At 44.2% G+C, this 12,510-nt stretch overlaps 1 protein-coding gene across 1 annotated transcript; it reads left to right on the top strand.

Annotated features, from left to right (window-relative positions):
* Positions 1-624: 624 nt before the first annotated feature.
* Positions 625-8,533, top strand: TUBB6 (tubulin beta 6 class V). Its single transcript, XM_057397445.1, has 4 exons — positions 625-733; positions 1,390-1,498; positions 2,831-2,941; positions 7,379-8,533. The coding sequence occupies exons 1-4, from the start codon at positions 677-679 to the stop codon at positions 8,440-8,442; spliced, it is 1,341 nt and encodes a 446-aa protein (XP_057253428.1). The 5' UTR covers positions 625-676; the 3' UTR covers positions 8,443-8,533.
* The last annotated feature ends 3,977 nt before the right edge of the window (positions 8,534-12,510 follow it).

Genomic DNA, 12,510 nt, shown 5'->3' with positions numbered 1-12,510 from the left:
TGCTGTGTGTTGCAGTGACATGAGTTCAGGAACACTGCTTCACATAGACAAGTTGGAGAAACATCTGCCTTCCCAGTTGCAATTTTCAGGCAGCAGCTTGTTATCTTGCCGGCAAGACCACATTAGAAAACAGCCATGCAGAGAAGATGGCCGTTGGCGAGGCACTGAGAAGGCTCGCCCATTTCTTGGGGTGCTGCCACTTCAGCCAAGGCTGCGACCTACCCCGCCGACAGCGGGGCAGCAAGACAAGGAATAACGGGAGAAGACGCCGGTGTCCACATTCAGCAAGGGCAGGGCGCCTCGGCGGGCCGAGATGGCACACCCGCACTCGCCAGGCGGGTTTTGGTGACAGAGGAGCAGAGCAAGCAGAGCACAGGCCGGTCCGCGGGACCCTCAGGGCCGGTGAGAGGCCCCACGTCCCCAGGCCGGCTCCGCGGCCCCCTCAGCTCGGCGGCGGGGCCGAGCCACTGAGGGACGGGGCGAGGGCGGTCCCCGGCGGGGGCGGCAGCTGGCGGAGCGCGCGCGGGGGGCCGGCCGTTGGGCGAGCTGCTGCGGGGGGGTGTGGGGAACGAGGAGGAGGGAAGAGGGAAGGGTGGGCGCCCGCCCACCGCCTCAGAGCCCATAAAGCGACGCCCGGCTGGCCGGCAGCGCGCAGAGCTGGGTGGGGAGTATCGCCATGAGGGAGATCGTGCACATCCAGGCGGGTCAGTGCGGAAACCAGATCGGGACCAAGGTGAGCCTGAGAGGACACGGGGTTGCAGCTGCCCGGCAGCCGTTTAGCGGAGTCCCTAAAGTGCTCTGCGAGTCGCGCTCGGCCGCTTCTGTGGGCTGTGCCGCTACATCCGTGGGATGGGATGGGATGAGGTGGGGTGGGGTGGGATGGGATGGGCAGCGCCAGCCGACCTTCGCTGCCAGTTGCTGCCATCCCGTGCCCCCGTTGAGGCGCTGCCGGGAGGTGCCGGACGCTCTCGGGACGCGGAGCACCGCGCATCGCGCCTCTACCCGTGACCATAAAAGGCTTTGGGAAGTGCCGAAACTAGACGGGACCTTCTTATTTATTTATTTATTTCGGGTTTATGTTTGAACTGGCCGGGCTGTAGCTCTGAAGCTGAAAAAAGCGGCCCCCGAGCACTGGAGGCCCTCAGCCCGTTGGAGCAAGGAGTTGGGCGGCCGCCGTCTGTCCGTTGCATTTAAATCCTGGTGCCTGCCGCCCTGTCCCGTCCGGTCCGGTCCGCGGCGGGGAGGGGCAGCGGGCACGTCAGGAATCCGGCAGCTGCGGCCAGGCCGCGCTGCGCTGCGCCACGGGGCCGCCGTCCTCCGCCGGGGCGATGGGCAGGGCCCCCAGTGCTCGGCAGGGGAGTTTCCAACACACTTCTTCTCCTCCCTTAGTTTTGGGAAGTGATAAGCGATGAGCATGGCATTGACCCAGCCGGAGGCTATGTCGGTGACTCAGCGCTGCAGCTGGAAAGGATCAATGTCTACTACAATGAATCATCTTGTAAGTGTGGGATGGGGAAGGGGTGCAGGATGGGGTTCTTCGTGGGAAGGGGCACAGAAATCGTAGAATCGTGGAATGGTTTGGTTTGGAAGGGACCTGAAAGACGGTCTGTTTCCACTCCCCTCCTTTGCCAAGGGCACGTCACCTTCCACTAAACCAGCTTACTCAAAGCCTCGTCCAACCTGGCCTTGAACACTTACAGGGATGGGGCAGCCGCAACTTCTCTGGGCAACCTGTTCCAGTGCCTTACCACCCGCACAGTGAAGAACTACTTGCTAATATGTAATCTAAATCTACCCTCTTTTGATTTAAAGCCATTCCCCCTTGTCTTATCCCTATATGCCCTTGTAGAAAGTCCCTCTGGAGCTCACCTTGTTATACACAGAAAAAATTACTTTCTTATATAAGATACTGTCTTATGAACTGAAAACTGGGTGTTATGTCACAAGGCAGAGAGAAATGTCACAAGGGGCTGTATTTAAGGTCTGGAGGTGGAGGTTTGTTTGTTACTTCAGACTATGCTAGGTGTTTGCTCCTTTTACGTATGATTACTCCATCAGCTGTGTCTTATCAGTTACCCCAAATTAAACTGTTTGTTATATGAGCCTGTATCTGTAGCACTGCCTCTGATTTCATGACTGAGAGGGTTGGGCCACAGCTAATTGAGAGCTCTGCAGTGATTCATTAATAAGATGCCAAGGCTTCCAAATTCTGAATTAGTCTGGTGCACTGTAAAATGTGCATCTTGTCCTTTAGTCTGTTAGTGTGAATGTTTCGTCTCTTGTCCAGCTTGGGTTAATTCATATTATTTGTCCAAGTTTCCTTGAACACTTTCAACTGGATACAGCTGCTTTATTTGTGCTTTGTGGTAGATGTGCAAACTACTACTGTTTGTCACCTGCACCAAGTAGTTTTCAGTGGAGGTGAATTTGTCAAGCATAAAAGCTTGTGAGATGCATTAGGATTGTTTGAACATAAACCCTTCACTCACCCTATTATTAACAGAGAATATTATCTACTTTCTTATAAAGAGTATGTCAAATATTTTTCTAATCAGAAACTTCCCTCCCTCTTATCTGTTGCTAAAAAATGCTCACAAAACATAATATGCTGTCTGTAGAACCCCAAAGATATCAGGTCTGTTTTTCAAGCAGAATTAATTTGTCCCTATGGTGCTGGGTTTTCTTGCCACCATGATTTCCTGTATGGGGAATATTTATATGTGTACATCTATGCTAGACTAATAATATGAGACAGTATGATTGTATATTGAGAGCTATAAACATGTTGCTTATTTCAGAACATTAAGGGTGTGCTTACTTTTTATTGCAGCCCAGAAATTTGTACCAAGAGCAGTTTTGGTGGACTTGGAGCCGGGTACCATGGATAGTGTGCGATCTGGTCCTTTTGGTCAGCTTTTCCGGCCTGATAATTTCATCTTTGGTATGTGGACATCACTTTTTTAAAAATCCAGGACTATATGGTTCACCCAGGACTGAATGGTCAAAAAGCATTTAATTTCCCTATTCCAAAGTGATGGTTAGTACTGAGAAATCCTAATATCTTAACAATGCAATTGCAATTATCTGTAGGCCATTTAAAAGATCCCAGTAACTGAAAAAGCATTCTGTTACTCATGCCTTCAGTTAGCAAGCTACTGAAAGTTTCCTGTAGTATTCAGTTTTCATTTGCTTTCCATATATATGAACTCTGGAGAAATACTGAGACCACTTTTTTACAACAAATTGCATGGAAATTATGCAGAAAATGGAAAGAGGAGGGAGGGAACCCTCAACCACAAACCAACAAGACTACCCTTCATTTGAATTCACATTAAACGCTTGAGTACTGAATTATTTATAGGCTGTGTAATTCAACTTTTTCAGCAGGTCCCTGCAGTAAACAATGAAAGAAGATCAGTTACTGGGTTATTTTCCAGCATAATGACGAACAGTCTGAGAGTATGTGGGGAACTTCTGGTTTTGCAGTGTTTTTTGTAGAGAGTTCTTCTGGCCTTTACTATTTTACTTTGCACTTGTGTAGTATTTTCCATCTAAGCTTAAAAGTACACATTACAATGATTAAATTTCATTTATTTTTCATTTTAATTAAAATTTTCATTTTACCCTTATGAAGTATAGAAGCATTATTGGTCCCTTTGTACTAAAGGAGAAAGTGTGTGAAAATTAAGTGATCCACTTGCTAAAACAGGAAGTCTGAATGAAACCTACCATGAGAACTTTTATGTTCTTTTGGTTTCTAAGTTTGCACCAGCCACAAAACACATTTCCTCCTGCCAAGGCAAGCTTAGGTTGCAACTTAGTTTGGTATATTATGTATACATAAGGAAGGAACAATGCCAAGGTCAGACAGAGGAAAGATAAACATTATTTGGGTGGTATAAAACAAACTTAAGTCTGAGTTGTTGCTGTTGAGGTAGGGTGTATAGAAATCGTACAGAGTATCTGACTTAAAACTTCTAATGCTATCCCTATTGTTCTCCTGTATATTCAATGTCAGCAAAGTTAAATGTCTGTTTCAAAGGAGCTTTCAGTTACTACAAGTAGAAGTAAGTTTGGGGAGAAAAGCCATAATCATAGGCAGCTTTATGAAGTATGCTTCTATATTCAGGTTTTTCCTTTCATTCCCTTTTTCCTGCATGGACCACAGAAGCCTGCTGAAAGTTATTTCATCTGACCTATGGAAATACTTGAACTTGAGCTTTGCAGTTTGGCATGCCACCAGTAAAACTAGAGCAAAATCAGTTCAGAATGTCTTCAACGATAGTCCAGTTCACTGTACTCCTCTTCCTGCCAAGATAACAATGAACCAACAGCATGTGATCAACTTGTATCTGACAGAGGCCCCTGCCAGCATCAGGCACTGTCCTCCCAACCTGCTGAATAATGTAGAATGGCTGAGTGCTGAAGTAATGATCTTCTCTGTCAAAAGCCAACAAAGCATTTTGTTTTCTCTCTTAAAAATCTGGCATGGGCCCACAGAGGCATTTGTGGCAGAAGCTGTCAGTCCCATACTTGCTGTACCATAGGCTGGTAGGGCTCATTCTGATGGAGATGTTTTCCACCTCTGCTCGTACATACCCGCATGTGTGTGTCTCCATAGCAAGTAACCATGGACCATCAACTGGGATGTAATTCAGCTATATTGAGTGCACAATCACACACTCCAGATACAGGAGTTTTAGCTCAGACCAGCAGGAGATTGAGATGGATGCAAAATAATCCTTGTGCTTTAATGCTGTGCTGACAAGGTAGTGACCTAAAAGATGAATAAGCACAGGTGAAATGATCTTGCTGTATGAGAGCAGCAGGTCTTCTGGCTGCCTAACAGCATAAAACTGCCCACCAGGAACTGCTGTGCACTCTGGTGTATCTGCTGTTGTTAGCCGGTTTTCATTTGTACATTACTGCATTTGTTGTTCTCTTGTGTGCACCCTTGCCAGCTTTACTATAGAGATACCACCCCAATTTAAGTTATATGAACTGGCAGGGGCAACAACAAAATGTCTGTTAGCCAATCAAAGGAGCTGTTCTTTCCTCTCTAAATCATCGCATGAGTTCTGTACCAAGGCTGTTCACACTAGGCTTCAAAGAGTTAGTGTGCAAGTTACTGATCTCTCTTCCCATGTTTGTCTTTTTAAAGTGGTGAAGAGAGGAAAGAAGTTAAAGAAGATTGCAGAAAATAGTTGCTGTTTTAGGAATTAAAAAATAAATTGTTAAGCAAATGGCTTCCGTTCATGTGCAGCTCAACCTGCACATGTGTGATAACCCTACAATGTGTTGGAGAAACAAATAGTGGTAGAAGGATCTGGAGGCACCAAGAATGCAGATAAGCTGTGGGATTGCTTTGTGTGTCCTTTAGATCTCAGTAAATGCACAGTAAGAAAAGGCAGAGGCAGGATGCTAGAGATGAGCTGCATAGAACACAGAGCTTGTAGGACTGGTAAAAGATCTGCCAACTCCTGATTTTGTGGACACAGGCTCACTTTCCACCTAGAGATTTAATCTTGGTAGAATTTGATCATATTACGTATTTGTCTAAGATTTTCAGAGGTCTGCTGATTACTTGGTAAGTGGAGGGCATCTAGTAGGGTTTCGCAGGGTCATGATCAAGATTTCCGGGTGTGGGGCAGCATTGTCAGAGGCATGGCACCCTCCAGACTATACTGTATTGCCATGGGTAAGAAGTCTGGAACTTTCAGGCCTCATTGTAGATGTTCTGGGATGTGGTGGTCTTACAGTGCTGTAGAGCCAATGGATCTGGAAGTAGTATCAGTAGTACCAGTTTACTGGGCATATGTTTTTTGTACCTATTCTCCATTCTGTCTGCCCACCAAAAAAGGATGGCATGGTGTTTACCAAAGAGGCAATCTATAAAATAAAGTCCTAAACTCACTATTTAGCTCTGTTAAGATCCTTGGACTGATGTCTGCTTGTTAGTGTGCATCCTGATGTGCTGCCCTGTCTGTTGTAGAGAAACTGCTTAAGCAGACTGCAGATGTTAGTGAGCGTGTTTAATTATGGGAGGATATTACTTTGTGTTTTGCCCAGCTGGACAGGAAGTGCTAAGCTCCCTGGGTTTGGAGAGAGAAAAATATAGCAACGTGAGAACAATGTATTAGCTAAGCCAATACACCATGAGGAAAGCAAGCATTTATGCAGTGAAAATAAAGTGCATCGTATTTAAACAATATTGCAGCAAGCAGCTTCCCCGATTCATATGTCTGGCACCAGCACAGTGCCAAACTGTGGGAAATTCAGTTCCCAGAAGTGGTAATTGAAACGGGATGTAGCAAATAGGAAGAAAAGGGAAGGTCTTGGAGAGCAATGCAGAAGTTGATATCTCTAACATAATTCTGAAAGTATTTGTTGGGGTTAGAACTGGATGATCTTTAAGGTCCCTTCCAGCCCAAACCATCCTGTGACTCTTGAGTAGCACTCACAAGAGTACCACTAGGTGAGTTCAGTGGCATGGTGTAGGTATGTAGTAGCCACCGTGAGGAATGGGAGTATTGCAAAACTGGTCCCCCATGTAATCCTCCTTGTTATTGTTACTTTGTTATTACTTAACAAAACAGTGACATAGCAAAGGATCAAGACTGTGCATCTTAATAAACTGAGTGGCACATAAAAGGAGAATGGAAGCCTTGGGGAGAATATAAGGGGCTCATGAAACATCAGTAACCCAATTTTGCAAGTTCCTTTGCAGATCCTGAAGAACAGTGAAGTTGTAGGAAACCAGTAAAAGCTAAAAGGCACATAATTTCAAAAACTTAGAAGTTATTATCTTCTTGAAGTTTCTGTCAATTGGTATTTTCATCCGGGCTAGGTAACCATGACTTAAAAAAGGTATAGTTCTTGATACTACAATTTAAATAGGACTTCTGAAGCCCAGCCTTATCTTTGAATGATAACGGTGCCCGTGTTTCAGGAGAGCAGTCCAAGAACCTTTCATTTAGAAATGTGTATCTGTGATTTAGCTTTGTATGTGTCATGGTCCTTAGAAAGATTAAACAGTTGTCTTGTGTTTATGGAATAAGGAGGGTTGGGAGTGTGAAAGCTTTCAAAACAAGGAGCCAAGGCCATTTCTGTATTTATAAAAGGTTAAATACCAAAATATTTAAAAATCCCAAACACCCAAAGGCATAAATGAAAGCTACCAGGGATTTGAGGCAAAAGGAGACTATATGAAAGGTTTATGTTGATACTTACAAGTATATTTGTAGGCAAACCTGAGAAGCATAGTTATCTACCTGATTTATAGCAGCTTTTGTTACTAAATGGATTCACATCTGTATGCAAATACCAAACCTTGCCAATAATATTGTGTATTTTCTTTCCCTATTGTATGCTATTTTAGGACAAACTGGTGCAGGAAACAACTGGGCTAAAGGACACTATACAGAAGGGGCAGAGTTGGTTGACTCTGTACTTGATGTAGTCAGAAAGGAGTGTGAACACTGCGATTGTTTGCAAGGATTTCAGCTCACTCATTCCCTGGGAGGAGGGACAGGGTCTGGCATGGGAACCCTACTCATCAGCAAGATACGAGAGGAATATCCGGACAGGATAATGAATACCTTTAGTGTCATGCCCTCTCCAAAGGTTTCCGATACGGTGGTGGAGCCTTACAATGCTACACTCTCTGTCCACCAACTGGTTGAAAATACAGATGAAACCTACTGCATTGACAACGAAGCTTTGTATGACATTTGCTTCCGCACCCTGAAGCTCACCACTCCAACATATGGGGATTTAAACCACTTGGTTTCTGCTACCATGAGTGGGGTAACTACATCCCTGCGTTTTCCAGGCCAACTAAATGCTGACCTTCGGAAGCTGGCAGTAAATATGGTCCCTTTCCCACGCCTTCACTTTTTCATGCCAGGCTTCGCTCCTTTGACAGCACGAGGCAGTCAGCAATACCGAGCACTCACTGTTCCAGAGCTCACCCAGCAGATGTTTGATGCCAAAAATATGATGGCAGCCTGTGACCCAAGACACGGGCGATACTTGACAGTAGCTACAGTCTTCCGTGGTCCCATGTCCATGAAGGAGGTTGATGAGCAGATGTTGGCCATTCAGAACAAGAACAGCAGTTACTTTGTGGAGTGGATCCCAAACAATGTCAAGGTGGCAGTGTGTGACATACCTCCTCGTGGCCTCAAAATGGCTTCCACCTTCATTGGCAACAGTACTGCTATTCAAGAGCTCTTCAAAAGGATCTCAGAGCAGTTTTCAGCCATGTTCAGGAGAAAAGCCTTCCTTCACTGGTTTACAGGAGAAGGAATGGATGAAATGGAATTTACAGAAGCAGAAAGCAACATGAATGATCTGGTTTCAGAGTATCAGCAATACCAAGAAGCAACAGCAAATGATGGAGAGGAAGCGTTTGAAGATGATGAAGAAGAGCTCAATGAATAAAGAAATCAAGTGTGCTCTTTTCCAGGCCAAATTCTCAAATCTGAGTTTCTAATAATTACATTTATAAATCTGTAGGCTTAAAAGAAAAAAAAAAAAAAAGAATTAAAAAGAAAAGAGCATGAGTTTCAGACATTAGGGGTGCTCTTCAGAGTCCGTTTTGATCACTGAGAACTGAGGACAGCCAGCATTTCTGGAAATCGGGTCATTTCTATTCAAAAGACAAACATAAGGCATTCAGTTAAGACTTTTGCCAAGAGTCTGAACACAGAGATTGCCAGTTTGGGATCTTTTTTTTCCAAAGAAAGTTTGTCACCCTGAAGTTGTACAAGAGAAGATGTAAAATAGACATGAAAATCAATAAAGTGAAGATGCACTATTTTCATCCAATTATGAATAAGAAATCTTGTGGGTTTGGAGTATTCATTCCGTACTGAATGTACAATACAGAACTGCCAGAAACCAAATGTATTCATAATAAAGGGAAGGAAAAGCCTTTAGCTATTCTGTACAGTATCTGTTAAAAGTGATATTTGATCCCAGTCCTCTAAAAACAAAATAAAAAAGATTAGTATCCTCTCCAGCAAATGTGTTGTGGGCAGTCAGTGCTGTATCAGTATCCAGTGAGCTGCAGGCTAGAGGCTGGATTTGTGCTATGAGACTTCAGCACTTGCTGCTGAATAATCACAGTTTATACATATGAAATCTATCCATTTGTGATGTATTCTTTAAGGACCCTTGGGGTTTGAAGCAGTTCCTCAATGCCTTGTTGGTCCCATGTCTTTCTGGCTTTTACCAGTTACTAGTGCTATTCTTGCCTTCTTTCCACCCAGCTGAAATTCAGATACTCCACAGAATGTGTATCTCACTGCTTAAGGTCACCTTGCCTATAGATGGTATGGATGTCTTGTTACTCAGATTAAGGTTAAAGTACAAATAAAATTATCCTCAATATTCACAGCTGACAAAAATGAAAGATGAACAACAATTTACCTGCTCACACTAAAGCTGAAACAGAAAGGCCGCTTTCAAAGCTGACTCGCCACCTTGAGGAAGTGACTGTGGGACATTCACTCTTAGTGCATGCTTTATGTTTCTGCTTATATCAATTAAACAGCCTTTTGCCATTACAGAGCCTCCATACAGAGAACACTGTCTACATGGAGTCTCTTATTTAGGTCAGTTTCTAGGCAACAAAACAAGCAAACAGAGGAGAACACTTCTGGAAATCCAAACTGTGTTTCAGGAACTCTTCACCCTTTCATGTCACCTTCAGAAGCACTTTCTAAGCAAAAGGGTTGGTCAATACTTAAAAAGGCACTTTACAAACATAGCATGATTGCCAAAGATGCATTGCTCCTAATAAGATGATACTGTGTTCTGGTAGTTTGGGATTCATGGAATGACACAGTATTTTATAAAGTATGTGAACCAGGCAAGTGTTAATCACAAAAGCTCAAGCTGTCCGCTTAATTCTACACAGAAATGGAAGAAAACTAGTTTTAATCAAGTGCAACACTCTTTTTTCATATAAAGTTACTTCATGGTTTGAAACATAGTCATTGGAAAGTAGTAACCAAACTGGCTTTGGCACAGGTGCAGAGACAGAGGTAAGCAGGGCCTGCCTGATGTGCTTCTGGTGGTGGAGTCAGCGACTGCACAGGGGCCACAGTCTTGGCAGTGGCTGGTGATGCCTGAAGAATTTACACCTAATGACAGCATTGCATAGATGTTGTGAGATGTTGTGGCTATGTAGCATGGTGCGAGATTAAGTTAAAAAACAACATGCATTAAAGAGAAACTAACATATAGTGCAACACAAAGTAAAATCCATGGGGAATAAAGCCATTAAACTTGGAAGTTTAATTGGTGCTTTGTAAATGGCAGGCTACTAGCTTCCAGAAGGAGAAGGAGGAGGGTGTTGCAGGCTGAGAGCTTGCCAGCATTCCGCTGCAGCACAGGCTTTTCAATTAAAGCACTAGCACCGTTTCTTCTGAATGAAGTAGCACCAACCTTCTCTTGCGGAACTGCGTTTTGTTGTAATACGCAACTCGTAGCTAGGTCCCAGCCATAAATTCTGATATTGCTTTGGAAAAGAAGTTAATACCTTAAAAAAAGCCAGGAATATTGGAGCTCCTAAATAATTGACTGATTTGGTGAACCAGTCTGCTCTCTGTTGCTTTTCATACTCAAACTCCAGCATATAGACTGAGCCCATGGAATTCAGACCCGACAATGTCCTGTGATTCTGCTTTGACTCCTAGCCCTGCTTCCACATGTTTACTTGCAACTGTTTGATGTGAATTTCTAGAATGTGGGGGGGAGGGGGGGAAAGCAAATTAATGCCCTCTTTAGAGATGAAAGGAGACAGATCTTCCATCTTGTCTTAGGGGAGCTAAAATGAACGCAGGAACATGGCCAGAGGATGAGCCTGTATGTAAGGTGTAAGAAAGTCACAGGAAGCACAAATGCTTCCTGTTCTGCTTCTGTCAACCAACTCTAATTACCTCCCTTTCCTGACATAAAACTGAAAATTGTTTAGTAACAGGTTTGGTGGACAATTCCTTCCACTGCACTTCCTTTCACATAACTTCCTGTTTTTTCCTATGAAACTTCTATTTTGAAAGCTACCTGCTGAGTCCCACCCAGTTTTTCACATTGCTCACCTACGTGTTTTGTATTTCCCTCCTAGTTTTTCAGCTTAGTCTCTCGCACTTTGCTGTCTGTGCCTAGCCCTCCTTCAGTCCTCTCCTTTTTACTGCTTTGCGCTTGGCCACACAGAAATAACTAGAAGCAGGCTGCTGAGACAAGCCAGACCTAAGGAGGCCTAGAGGCGCAGCTCTGGTATTGCCCAGACACAAGAACTTCTACCAGCATTAGGATGAGGGGAGAAAAAGGGACACCTACAAAACTGAAACCACATGAAAACAGGGAGCAAGCGAGCAGTGCCGTGGGAAGAAGTTACCAAGACAGAAATGAATCTCCTTTGCAAAGCCACTCTAGTCAAAACCAGCAGTTTGCAGATGTGGCAGTCCCCACACATGCTACCTTAACCAAGCCACCTTAGGCACTCAGTTTTTCTGCATGTCAGTTCCAAGTCTCACATTTGTATCGGGCTTAGGAAAAGGTGGCCACCTCCTGGGAATGAGGCTGTGAAAGAAGGTCTAGACCTCCTTCTCCCAGCATCAGGAGGAGCAGTGAATGTGGTGGCTCCCTCAGTGCTGTGCAAGCCCCTACTAGATGAAGAAGCACTGCTCAGTGTTTGCCACAAAAATGAATCTGGGCTTATTGGCAGCCACAGTACAGACTAAACTTGATTTTCCTGATTTCTGCTAAAGCACCTGAGAAGTCGGGAGTAGGTGGAGGTTACCAAGTCATCTTGAAAACAGGTTTTCCATGCCTTTAATTCCAAAATCTCAACAGTCAAATTCTGCCATTATCATACATTTCTAATTGCACGCTGTAACTGAACAAGAGTGGAATGTAAAAGTAGACGGGACAAACAGGGAGTAAAAGACAAGCACTTCTTGCAGAGGAGACAATTCTTTTACAGTCCAGTAGTGCCACTGTGAAGAACTGCATTAGGGTTTGGGTTAGTATTTGGAAGATGGGGTCAAGAGTTATGTTTCTTGGGTGGTTGTGTGTGTGTGTGTGTGTGTGTGTGTGTGTGTTTGACTTTTTGCTTGGTTTTCTGTTTAAGTAAGGAATAAGGAAATGCAGAATTGTGACTTTTACAACATAAGCACATTTAATCCCCTGCACTGGCTACAAATTGCCTACTCCAAACAAGAAGTGGTCAGCTAACACTTCTTTAAGTCCTAAAAGAATAATTTCCATAAAAAATTTACATCAAATAACTCAAGCAAAGAGCTTGTGTCTCACCTTTCAGAGACACCCTTCTTCCTACTGCTTTCCAGTATCTTGCAACACACTGATGGAATCAATTACCAGTTCTTCCCTTAACCTGCCCTCTCAAGCCTTAAGGGATGTGTTGTCCAGCAGGCAAGCTTAGATTATTTTCCTTCTCCAACACTCCACCCCCTCCAACTGTGCTTCCCTCTCCTCTTCTGG

The sequence above is a fragment of the Pezoporus wallicus genome, unplaced genomic scaffold, assembly GCF_028554395.1.
Source record: "Pezoporus wallicus isolate ANWC-B61680 ecotype Strahan unplaced genomic scaffold, APGP_CSIRO_Pwel_v1 contig_227, whole genome shotgun sequence".
In the NCBI taxonomy this organism is placed as follows: Eukaryota; Metazoa; Chordata; class Aves; order Psittaciformes; family Psittacidae; genus Pezoporus; species Pezoporus wallicus.
Note: the sequence above shows the minus strand (reverse complement) of the source record. Positions and strands in the feature narration are given on the sequence as shown.

Excerpts from the sequence above, each read along its gene's own strand:
- TUBB6 (XM_057397445.1), top strand. The coding sequence starts at position 677 with ATGAGGGAGATCGTGCACATCCAGGCGGGTCAGTGCGGAAACCAGATC. Across the intron at positions 734-1,389 it reads GAAACCAGATCGGGACCAAG|TTTTGGGAAGTGATAAGCGA; the intron begins GTGAGCCTGAGA and ends CTCCTCCCTTAG. Across the intron at positions 2,942-7,378 it reads GCCTGATAATTTCATCTTTG|GACAAACTGGTGCAGGAAAC; the intron begins GTATGTGGACAT and ends ATGCTATTTTAG.